The 12,907-nt window shown below is 38.5% G+C and overlaps 2 protein-coding genes across 2 annotated transcripts in view; one reads left to right on the top strand and one right to left on the bottom strand.

Annotated features, from left to right (window-relative positions):
• LOC134649152 (transmembrane protein 17-like) overlaps positions 1-12,907 on the bottom strand; it is a 269,508-nt gene that overhangs the window by 174,757 nt on the left and 81,844 nt on the right. The gene's annotated exons all lie outside the window — the stretch shown is intronic.
• LOC134648900 (cytochrome P450 18a1-like) lies at positions 9,363-12,311 on the top strand. Its single transcript, XM_063503494.1, has 6 exons — positions 9,363-9,990; positions 10,320-10,441; positions 10,527-10,751; positions 10,856-11,060; positions 11,164-11,428; positions 11,575-12,311. Exons 1-6 carry the CDS (start codon positions 9,606-9,608, stop codon positions 11,993-11,995), a joined length of 1,623 nt encoding a protein of 540 aa, XP_063359564.1. The 5' UTR covers positions 9,363-9,605; the 3' UTR covers positions 11,996-12,311.

Genomic DNA, 12,907 nt, shown 5'->3' with positions numbered 1-12,907 from the left:
CTCTCAAAAATATTTGATCTCCGTACAAACTTTCAACCCCTTTTTCACCACCTGAATTTCCCCCAGATGAATTTTTAAAAACGCTGAAATTCGTTTTTTAATTTAATACCTTTTTGCGTAGTTTCAAGGTCCTAGCTTAAAATAAAATTTGCACCCCAAGACAAACTTTCATCCCCTTTTTAACCCCCTTAGGGGTTAAATTTCCTAAAACGTAACAATTACTTTTTCGTAATCGGCTAAAGCCTTTCTAAGAAGTTTCAAAGCTTTTGTAATGGATTCAAACTTTCAACCCCTTTTTAACCCTGTTAGGGGATGAATTTTCAAAAACGCTGAAATTACTTTTCCTATCTTCTAATAATATCTCCATATACATAGTTTCAAGTCCCGCGCTCTAATTTTTTTAGATTTCCATACAAACTTTCAACCCCTTTTTCACCATTTTAGGGGATGAATTTTCAAAAACGCTGAAATAAGTTTCTTGTATTTTAATAATATATCTTTTTACGAAGTTTCAAATTGCTAGCATAAAATAAAACTTGAACCCCATACAAACTTTCATCCCCTTTTTAACCCCCTTAGGGGTTGAATTTCTCAAAATCGCTTCTTATCTCTTGTACACTTTATAAATGTAACCTGGTGTGCAAATTTCAACTTTCTATCTTTTGTAGTTTCGTCTCTGCGTTGATGAATCAGTCAGTCAGTCAGTCAGGACACTTGCATTTAGATTTTTATCCTATATATATTATGTACGTTGCTATACGCAATCGTAGTAAGTAAGGTGTTAATAAACAAGCGTAAATGGAACTTTTGATATTTCCAGTCACGGAGACAACGAAATAAGATAAATTTCGCCGCTCTGATTATTTAATCGAACCATTACAGTTTACTCGTACAACTTGCTCTGTGATAAACGATGAAATAACAGTTTTGATAGTGTTATTATCTTTTACGCAGATACTGTAATCATATTTTATACTTTGGTAAACTATAAATATTATGTAAAAATATGAGATCGTCGGGTGATGTTATATATACAAATTGGTTATTCATTTCTCTTTGCGAATATAAACAATAGTGATTCCTAAATAGATAGACTATACTTGTATTGTGTCTCCACATTTTAGGGAACGCATGGTAGAAATGCATGACGCATTACGTATTAAGTAGTCAATGTTAAACTAGAAATTGCTGTTTCATTCTAGCAAATAATGTTCCCACCCGGTTGCACACCAGACCGTCAACATGTCTCGATGATACCTCGTAGAGAGGCGAAACACGTGTCGAGTTTTGTCCTTTTGGTGATGGCACAGAATAAATAATAGTACTAGGTACAGAAGACTCACTCTGTAACAAAATGCGTCTGTTACGATCACCACAGATATGGCCGCTAGGTGGCGACAGCGCTAAGCGCGGCTTATGGCTAGCCACCAAAATTGGTGTGGAACGGATGTAGTTTTAGCAACCTGTAGCAAAGCGACGAAATCGCGGAGTGAGCCACGCCTGGTGGTGGTTTGTTATATTTATTTGCGCATATTTTATTTTCACTATGGGAGGAAAGATTAATAAGCATGCAAAACAACCGCAATTATTTATAACGGGTTATCACTAGTCAATCGACAGGCATATTATTATTCCGCGGATTAGCAAAGCATATTTTTGTTTTAATCTAAATATGGATTTCCGCAAAGTAACGCCTGATTCTATTACCTAAATTTCTTCTGCTCTGAGACAACCAAAATACAGTTACTAAAAAATTATACCTATGGCTAAGCATCATGCATATCGCAGTTTTAAATAACTAAATACTTAACTGTATATTTAAATTATTATATTTCAATTTACGCCAGTTAATTAAAAAACGCTCCAAATCACAAGTAAATAATATTTAATAAAAATCAATCAAAAGAATATCGAGCCAGTGAAGTTAAGAGCCAACAGGAGTGGTCATTTCTCCATACAAACGTACTCGACTGTTTCCTCTCTGGGTTTTGAAGCTAGAGCAATGATTTTTTCAACACAGATTAATATTGTCAATATCTGTGTCGAACCGTTTTTTGATATTTTTGTTTTTTAAGGCTCTAGAGCCCTTCAAAAATGGCCAAAATGGCCTAATTGACTATACCGCAATGAGAGGCGTGGTATTCAAAACTGATATCAATTAGCCAAAAAAGCAAAACGGTCCGACACAGATAATTTCATAATCATTTAGATTTCCAAATTTGATTACAATTGGTTAAGTTTTGGAGGAGGAAACAGTCGAGTACGAAACCTCGATTTTTGAGATACTTACGCAGGATTTTTCGCCTTGTCCTTATCGCACTAGTTTTAGGAACCGCTTCCGTTAGCGAGACGGGTATATTAACCTAAAATATTTAAATCACAGCTCCTGTTTCGTCCTAATTTCTCGCCGTCAATCACTTGATTGTTGACGCACACTCGGGGCATGCGACAAGTTATCATCCCACAATTGTAAACGATACCCGTACAATGATGGCGATTAAAAAATGTGTCACCTACTTTACACGCATTGAAGGTCTCAAAATGTTATTGTTCTTACGATAACTCAGCCGTCTGAAAATAAAATTATGTCCTTCAGAATAAAGACGCGTAGGTATCGAATCGTAATCAGATAATTTAAACTATGACACTAGTGTCACGGACATAGAGATATAAATGACCTAGACATCATTTTAAGTGGTCTAATTAAAATAAATTTGGACCATTATTAATAATTTTGTAGGCAAGGCATTAATTATTACATTAATTTTAGCCATCTCGGTATAAAACAGATCACCCAAGACGTGAGCAAAGTTGCCTGACAACAATTATTTCTTTTTACCTATCAAAACTAAAGAAACTGTCGACGTAGTTGTAAATTAGAAAAATGTTTACGCACAACAATAAAAAACGGCAGGTTAGAGTAGGTTGAGTGAAAACGACACGATACGACTTCAATTAAAATTTACTACTGGTAATGATTTTAAATAACTTTTGATCCAAAAAGTTATTGGACTACTTAATAGCACATAGTTATTAATATTGTACCAAAATACTTATCAGTCAATTTAACTTAACTAATAATATAATACTTTAGGTTCAAATACTAGAAATGTAACTATAATAATGTACTAATACATTCAATACCAGCGGTCCCGGCAGTATGTGTATGTCATTATTTTTTAATCTGCCACCCTGAGAACCTAGAAAACGATACCCATGAAAACTCTTATTGAGATGATTCTAAAACGATCATATAAGGATATACATATTTTTTTCATTTTATTTCTCTTTATGTATGTAAATAAAGTCAGAATAAAGTCAGTGATCCAACATAACAATTCCTAAATTCATTGAGTTAGACCTACGACTTAATATGCTTTCAGAAAAAAATAACCACCCAATAAATAATAGCCTCGGGAGAAGCATAAATAAATCCGGTTTTTATTAGTTCGTCAATTGCGGGCATTTTTCTCTGTCACTCTAATTACGTCTTAATGAGAGTAAAAGAGAAAGATCCCCGCAATTTGCGAAATTCGGTTTTCGCGGTAAGCCCCTGCCTCCCCGGTTGTACGATTGTTATGACTTGTCACCTCCGCCACTCCGGCGCCACTCGCACAACTGATGATTAGGTAATTTATTTCGGATAATCCAGATCACGTAGGTATTCTTATTAAAAAGTAGAACACTCACGCGTTTTATCTAATTTCATTAAGAGCAGCAGGTGCATTATTTTTATAGAATACCTATGTTCAGTGCGTTTTTCCCTAACACAAGGCCTTCCTAAAGTTCCTATACCAAATACTAGCTTTTAAATTTAAAATGAAAAAAAAAAAAAACAACGGGTTGCACTCCGGGAGTGCCGTCAGAAGTGAAAACTCAATTACTAGTCCAAAATGTCTGCAGCACTATGTATAATTGACCCATCCTCCTTTCTATTGAAAAACTTTAGTTCCGAAATTGCTGGCCAGTGAGCTTAAATTTGTAGCGTTAATTGTTTAAAATTCGAATAGAAATTGTAAAGTTACCTTTGCAGACCTCGCATCTAAATATATTTGGTCATGATATTTTGAGTTTTATTCACCAGTACTAGAGTTCACTTTTATTAGCGATTTCATCAAGATGTAGCTTTATTGAATTATATTTGAGTGATATAAAGTTAGAATGTAACAGTGAGATCCTTGTATTTCAGCCCGTACAAGATTAGAACCTTTTTCATGTAATCTCATTGAATTTTTAGAGTTAGCCAAATGGCAAAAAACGGAACCCTTATAGATTCGTCATGTCTGTCTGTCTGACTGTCTGTCCGTCCGTCCGTATGTCACAGCCACTTTTTTCCGAAACTATAAGACCTATACTGTTGAAACTTGGTATATAAGTAGATGTAATCTATGAACCGCATTAAGATGAATTTTTGGGGGTTCCCCATTGAAACTCAAAAAAATTTTTTTCATCAAACCCATACGTGTGGGGTGTCTATGGATAGGTCTTCAAAAATGATATTGAGGTTTCTAATATCATTTTTTTCTAAACTGAATAGTTTGCGCGAGAGACACTTCCAAAGTGGTAAAATGTGTCCCCCCCCCCGACCCTGTAACTTCTAAAATAAGAGAATGATAAAACTAAAAAAACTATATGATGTACGAACGAGATCTAGTAAGTAGTTTTTTTTAATACGTCATAATCCCCTAAATACGGAACCCTTCATGGGCGAGTCCGACTCGCACTTGGCCGCTTTTTCTTTATTGATTTAAATGCCATCTAAATGAGTGGCCATCTAAACCTTACGGTCACGTGATCGCCTTACGCTGTCTCGAGTTTATCATTTTTTCCCCACCTCAAAAAGTGCCCAGCGCCGCTAAAGAAGTTTTCACTTCAAAAACCTGGACGAAGTGGACAAATGCGAGTCGAACTCGCCTACCGAGGGTTCGGTACAAATGTAACTTATTTTATTTATCTTTTACAAAAAATTTTTTACGTGAACGTAGAAATTTTATTTTTTCACATATTTAAGGGACTGTAGACTTGAGTATATACAGTATGGATTTTCTTTTTGGGTCAGTGAGGGCAGCTACCAGATCCCGTGCTGCTACGAGAAAACGGTCTTGGAAGACCTTCCCTCGATTTCAAATTAATGAAGATTGGCTTTTACAGATTTTGGAAAAAACATACAGGGTGCGAGAAAACTAAGGTAATTTTTGACAAACATTTTTTTTATGCCAATCGATCCCATTCCTTTTGAGGACCAAAAGTTTGTATGAGAGCAAAAAAAAATTTCGGCTAGAAAAGCCACAAATCGAGGAAAACTTTTCCCATTCAATTTGTATGAAAATGAAAACTTTTATTATTCACATGCTATTTTTGTATGCCAATCAATTCCATTCCTATCCAGTATCAATAGTTTCCTAGGGGTCAACTTACGGTAATGTACTAAAAAGCCACATATTATTAAAAACTTTTCCCATACATTTACTATGGAGAAAACGTGAAATTTTATTCACAATTTTCTATCTCGCCCATCAGTCCTACAGCAATGTCTTCATACAGTATTATGGTCCTTAAATGTAACAGGACTCATTGGGCAGATAGAAAAATGTGAATAAAATTTCACGTTTTCTCCATAGTAAATGTATGGCAAAAAGTTTTCTTTAATTTGTGGCTTTTACCGTAAGTTGACCCCAAAGAAACTATTGATACTGGATAGGAATGGAATTGATTGCCATACAAAAATAGCATGTGAAAAATAAAAGCTTTCATTTTCATACAAATTGTATGGGAAAAGTTTTCCTCGATTTGTGGCTTATCTTTTAGAAATCACCAAGATAAGATAACGATATGTTTAAGATCTAACCTGTCAAATTTGACATTTTCGCGATTCCGGAGATACTCTTGAACGATTTCCGCAAGACATGACTTAGAGATCCAATTCACATCTATAATAGATATCTGTACCTAATATAACGTAAAAGTGACATTGGTTGCCCGAATTGCGCTGCAAAAGAGAACTAGTTGATATCTAAACTATAACGTATCTAGAATGGATCTAGTACGTGTCGTCTCTTGTGAATATCTCGAAGTTCGAATACGGCAGTATGTGCCTGAGTCCGCTTCGTACGTGGTTTAACACTGTGCTACCTCAGCTATGTGTAATAGGTACATAAAATATTCTTTGAGTTTGTATTTTAACTGTTACTTACTAATTTTTAGACAGCTAACCGTTTTTGCAACTCCGCAATTTTTAAGCTGAAGATATTTTGTTAGTTTTCTTTGAGTAGTGTTTATTTAGTTGTATCTCTATCATAAATCTCTATTCACTTGCAAAAGGTAATTTTACCTTATAAAATATGGCATAGGTGCAAAATACAATTTTGCAAGACTGCGCATTAAGGGTATAATTACTATAAATGAAATTATAATAGTTACCACGTGAACTGAATAAGTATTAGGTACTTACTTAGTACTAACCTACCTCACTTAAATAAACATATAATATATAAACAAAAATTAAAATATAAATTGTAGGCACCACTTACTTACCTAAACGTAACATATTCGTTCTGACTTTATCTACTTATAATCATTATTTATTTTAACCAGTTTGTTAAACAGTTTAAATTGCGTAAGACGAGGCCGAAAATTCGCTAACAATTCACACTTATATCCATGTCAAGGAATAAGTAATCGAGGATAACTAAACAACGAGCGCACCTGTACGTTGACGTCGGCGTACACGCAGACCGCTGTTTGCAACAAGACCAATGACCCAATTCACTTGGAAATAGTCCACGTAAATCTATTCAGTGCATGATTATTGTTCTTTTTCAATGGGGTGTCGTCATTGAAGTTTTTTCTCTTAGGTTTTTTATATTGTCGTAGTACGCGATTTACTTACGCATTTAAACCAATTTATTGTAAATTCGTAGTTGTTTAAATCAACCAATCTAAATGGTTTCTATCATATCATGTTAAACTGTTTTGTTAAGTTGAATTTGAAGTTGATTAGTAGACCATGCATATGTGATTTAGTCTGCCATTTGTATAATTATTTTGTATTGTGTAAGAATGTGCAATAATAAAAAACAAAAAATATATTGGTCGGTTTGCATGTATTACAATTTCAGATACCTGTATCCATTAGTGAGGTACTTTTTTACTTACACTTTATCCGTACAGGCGGCCTAGCAAAGGTGACAATCGCTATCTCTTCGCCATCGAATCGCTTTGTCTCTCTATCACTCTTTTAGCGATTGGCATGTTGTCTACGGGGCCAGCACCTTGCGTTGCTCAGCTGAAACTTTCGTAGAAGGCAACAGCTTGGGCGTTGATCGTGTTCTTTTCGCGCACGGAAAGCGCCAAGTGGCTTTTCACGTAGCGGGGTTCAAACCGTTTGTCCTACGTAGGTACATTAAAGCGACCCGCCCTGGCTTCGCACGGGTTAACAAATTATACATAATAAAGTTTTGTGTGCACCATTCTGTTTATTAGACATATCTTAGTGTAAGGCCTGAGTGGACGCTCATGTTGGGCGTGCAGCGGGGCGGGGCGTGCGGCGTGCATGTCAAACAAATGCAAACGCATAGTAGCGGCCTTATTGCACGCTGCTCAAATCTCTTGGGAGCTCGACGCCACGCTGCACGCCCCGCCGAACGCTCCGCTTCGAGCGTCCACTCAGGCCTTACACTTATTACTTGTATGCGTGCATGGAAGCGCAGGCAGTGTAGATATAAAATTTCGTCCGACAAATACCTCCCACCAGTCTTAACGTTAATTCCAGTAGAATTTTCAGCTACTTACTACCTCGGCTCGGAGTTTGCTCTATGATGGCACATAATCTAATGAATTTAGAAGAAGTTTGAATCGGTTAGAGGTCGCCTGCATAGAGCACCGACCAAGGCTCAGCCGAGTCGTCGACCCGCCGTCACCTTGCCTCGCGCCAACTTACGCAATTTGTTAATCTTATCGTCTATACAACCCGACCTCGCCAGCCTCTCGCTAAAATTCGGTGCCGGCATAGTGCGCATGCATTCACTGAATCACTTCTGCGTATTCGTATTTTAACGATGGCCACGTGAACTCACTCTATTTTTTTCTTAATAAAAATGTAGGTACATGTTTCTTAATAAATAATGTATTGTGCTTGTAGCAAGTACCTACATATATGTACAGGTAATTTTATTAAAATTTAATTGGTAATTGATTTAAATAAATATTCTTAATAACTGGGTGTAGATACTGAATTATAATAGGCATTTTCTTAAATAATATAATGGTGCGTAAGCTTTGGAAAACGGTAACATTACGTAGGTAACTGCAGCTGCATTCTGTTGCGGCATTACGGCTGCGGCGTTGATGAGGGCGATAAAATGGATGACGTTCTTTGCCGCTTCTCAATAGAACGTTCAACCCGTCGTCACTCATTTTATCAAGGAAATTTATAGTGACAGCAGCGCCCACGCCGCAACAGTAATGCAGCTGTAATGAATGCCACCTTTAAGGTGACAGTCCATTTCCAACCGCAGCTGCACTACTGTTCATTTTACTATGGAAATTGACAGTAACAGCGACACGTTCAGTACCAGTAGTGCAGCAGCGGTCAGAAATGGAATGTTACCCTTAGAGTAAGGGTCTCCCCATACTTATCGACGCGGATTCGGCGAAAGCCGATAGTAAACAGCATAAACAGGTAAGGTTCGGTTCGGCTCCGTTCGGCCGTCGCGCGTCGACGGCCGACGCGTCGGCGTCTTTTTCGCTCTTATTGCGTGGACATAAAGTTTCATTTCTATTGGCATTGCCGATTCCGCGTCGATAAGTTTGGAGAGACCCTAACACAGTTTCCGTCTTCGTAAGTTTTCCAGCCCCATATTGTAGATGTTCATCGTAACTTTCGTAACCGTTAGCTATATTTTCGAGAACTGAATGTTTGTACAGCCATATATCTGTACAAATTGTATACATATTGCTTATCTAATTATTGGTAGGATTGAATGCTTATGAAGTTGATTTTACAAGCTTTGAATTAAATTCATCTAATAAGTCGTGTGTTTGGTTCAATTGCTAGATTTGAACTGCCCTTAAATGTACAGATTACACAACTACAGTACTACTACTACAGTGTTTTTCGTTGCTCTTTATGAAAGGTACAAGTTTAAAATGCATTAGAAAACCAATCAAACCTAGCTACAACAATAAATGAGTTATTTTGGAAATAATGGAGATGATTAAATATCTACAAGTAAACAAAAGTGTGAGTACTTATATCTGGTGACAATGTAAAGACGATCGCGCAAAAAACTATTTTAAAATGAAAGCGTTTGATGATGTTGCTGGTGCTACAAGCAGCTTGGCACTAAGTGCCGAGCGCTGGCAGAGAGAGGTGCGCTGGTGGGACGATCCTGCCAAGCACGTACCACCCCGCGCGTACCTATTTATTGGCAAGGCCACGCCAGCGGCGCGCCAGTGCGCAGACGACGGTCGGACGCGCTGTATCTGCTACTACTGTGACCACCGCGCAGCCGCATACACGTCCGCGCTCAAATATTATGATCGATTGATAAAAACGGACATTTCAGTTCAGTTCCTTTTATTTGTTTATTTATAAAAGGTTCACTATGATTTCGATACTATCAAATTCTAAACTTTTGTGGGGACTATGTCAAGTGGTGAACTACTGTGTGGCGCCTACGTCGCTGCCGCTGCTGCTGGCGGCATGTGCCGCTCTGCTAGCCGCCCGGCTGGCGCAGCTGGTGCAGGAAGCCCGCAAGCTGCCGCCGGGTCCGTGGGGCCCGCCGGTCGTCGGCTACCTGCCTTTCCTTGGCGTGCGCCACAAGACCTTCCTGGAGCTTGCGCGTAGCTACGGCGCGCTGTTCTCTGCGCGCCTAGGTAACCAGCTCACCGTCGTGCTTAGTGACTATCGGCTCATCAGAGAAGCTTTCCGGCGGGAAGAATTCACCGGGCGCCCCAGCACGCCCTTGATGCATACTTTGGACGGTCTTGGTGAGTACACTGAATGTAATTTATCAATGTTACCGCAGATTTAAGTATTCATCATTTTTTGTCTGTCAATTTGCATAATTTTGATCAGTTCTCAATTCTATAGTTCATTAACGTTATTTAATCAAATGATTGTGTGACTGTGTATTTAATTTTCCTAGTGCGATAATTTTTTTGTTGGATAAAATCATTATATTTAATTCGCGCCGGGAGCACATGGCATGAGCGCGTGTGGGCGGTGCTCAGGCGCACGCGCCTCCCGCTCCCGAGTGCCGGTGCGCTCGCACCGCCCACCGACCCCTCGCCGCAACTAACCGCCTCCCTCGTTGCAGGTATCATCAACAGCGAGGGCCGCCTCTGGAAAAGTCAGCGCCGTTTCCTCCATGAAAAACTACGCGAGTTCGGAATGACCTACATGGGAAACGGCAAAAAAATCATGGAAGCCAGAATTAAGGTAGGCATTATCACTTTTCATTCCATAAATCAGATGCATATTTCCATTCCATTTGCACTTGTCTAACGTGCATTTTCTTTCACAGAACGAAGTGCATGACCTGATATCCAATCTACACAATTCAGAGTGCTCTCCAATTGATCCTAATCCGCTCTTGGCTCTTGGCGTATCCAACGTAATCTGCGGAATAACGATGTCCGTCCGCTTCAGCCATGGGGACACGCGTTTCACCAGACTGAACCATTTAATCGAAGAAGGGATGCGACTTTTCGGAGAAATCCACTACGGCGAGTACATCCCCCTTTACAACGTAAGTCTCATCTATTGACAAATTGACATTATTTTAATAGTAAAATCAGTAGGTACAGTATTTTTAAATTACATCCACTAACTTTTATTTTCTTTTGTCCATAGTATTTACCCGGTAAAGCCCAAGCTCAAGTGAAAATTATGCAAAATCGCGACGAGATGTTTGCATTTTATCAAACACTAATTGATGAACATCGCGCTACGTTGGATCTTGACAACGCACGAGACCTCATCGATGTTTACCTGATCGAGATCGAGAAAGCAAAGCTCGAAGGGAGAGCCGGAGAATTGTTCGAAGGACGAGATCACGGTAAGTTTATAAACTAAGTTGAAAGAATGATTATACTGACTCTCAAGTTAAAATTCAATGTGTTTTGAGTAAATATCTTTTAACAACTTTTATTTACTTACAGAATTACAATTAAAACAAATCCTGGGCGATCTATTTTCTGCGGGAATGGAAACGATTAAATCATCCCTATTGTGGATGCTCGTGTTCATGCTCAGAAATCCAGAAGTCAAAAGACGAGTTCAAGAGGAACTCGACGCTGTGGTTGGTCGGGGGCGACTACCTACCATCGAAGACATGCCAAATTTGTCGTACACTGAAACCACCATCTTGGAGACTTTGAGAATGTCGAGCATTGTCCCTCTTGCTACGACTCATTCACCAACAAAGTAAGTTTTTAACGCATTGTTTTTAAATTGTATACTATATGAATAAATATTTTTGATTGTATCTCTTTGATCACACTATTCACACTGTTCGTTTCAATAAGTACGTAATATGATAATACTAATATTAGGTATATTTTCTTTAACAGGGACGTTCATCTGAACGGATACAAAATTCCGGCTGGATCACAAGTTGTACCCCTCATCAACTGCGTGCACATGGATCCCAATCTTTGGGATGAGCCCGAAAAGTTCAATCCAGGCAGATTCCTCGATCAGGACGGAAAGATCAGACGCCCGGAATATTTCATGCCCTTCGGGGTGGGGCGGAGGATGTGTCTTGGTGACGTGCTCGCACGCATGGAGATGTTCATGTTCTTCGCGTGCGTGATGCACCAGTTCGACGTGCAACTAGCGGAGGGCGCGGACTCGCCATCACTGGAAGGTACTGTGGGTGCTACTATCGCTCCGCAAGCCTTCCACCTGCGGTTTATCCCGCGCTCACCACCCGCGCCGCTGGTTCCGGTCGTGCCCGACCACCCGCATCTGCGCCACGTCGGTGCGCACTAAACCCCGATGAGTAATTAGATTCCAAAAAAAAAACAATTATGTGACACTGTCATTAATAAGAGTCAATAATAACAGTGACTTATAATATAGTCAGTGACGTTATTGATTCTTAAAATCAGAATTGATGACCAGTGCAATATGCAAATTTTGTCCCAGCAAAGAATTTTCATTTCATATTTATAGTGTTTATGTACAAAAAGCAATTCAGAAAGTGGGTTTCAATTGTGTCTATATTAATTTATTATCTAAGCCGAAAATGTATTTATGTATTCGTTGTATTTGTTGGCATATATTAGTCTCATTGCGAGGCTCCGGAGTCTTTTTTTCAGCGAGACGCCAGTCCAGTGGCCATGTGATGATGATACGTTGAAAATTTTTTGGGATCTAATTATAAATCAGGATGTAATCGACGCGGCTTCCCTGCCACTTTACCCACCAGTATTCACTGATCACTCGTTTTAGAGCGCATCGACGACCATTTATTTAAGTTATATTAAGTAAGTAACGACGTCGCTGAAGCGACAGTCGAGGCTGTGCATAAAGTGTTCAATTTAGTAGATAACAGAATTATAGACGTATTTAAAACTCCCATCGTTGAGATTATGAAATGTTTTTCGTATATGTAAACAGTATTAAAAAAACAAGATTTTTTGAATGACCTGTAAGGTCTTTGGAATTTACACCATACGAAGTACATTTGTGAAATTTGATCAATGTAAGCACTAATTAATCTAGTATACCAAAATTGTATATTCATTCTAGGTCATTATTTATTAAGATCACTTAGAGAAGAGTGCCTGTTTGAGTGTGATCTCATGTTTGTTGTGTTGAATATCATTGTTTCGATAAGGTTTGCAAGTGTTCATATGTAACTTTTCTAGTTAACACGATATTATATTGTAAGTACCTTTC

Source organism: Cydia amplana, chromosome 6 (genome assembly GCF_948474715.1).
Source record: "Cydia amplana chromosome 6, ilCydAmpl1.1, whole genome shotgun sequence".
NCBI classification, from domain to species: domain Eukaryota; kingdom Metazoa; phylum Arthropoda; class Insecta; order Lepidoptera; family Tortricidae; genus Cydia; species Cydia amplana.
This window is presented reverse-complemented; position numbering and strand designations above follow the sequence as displayed.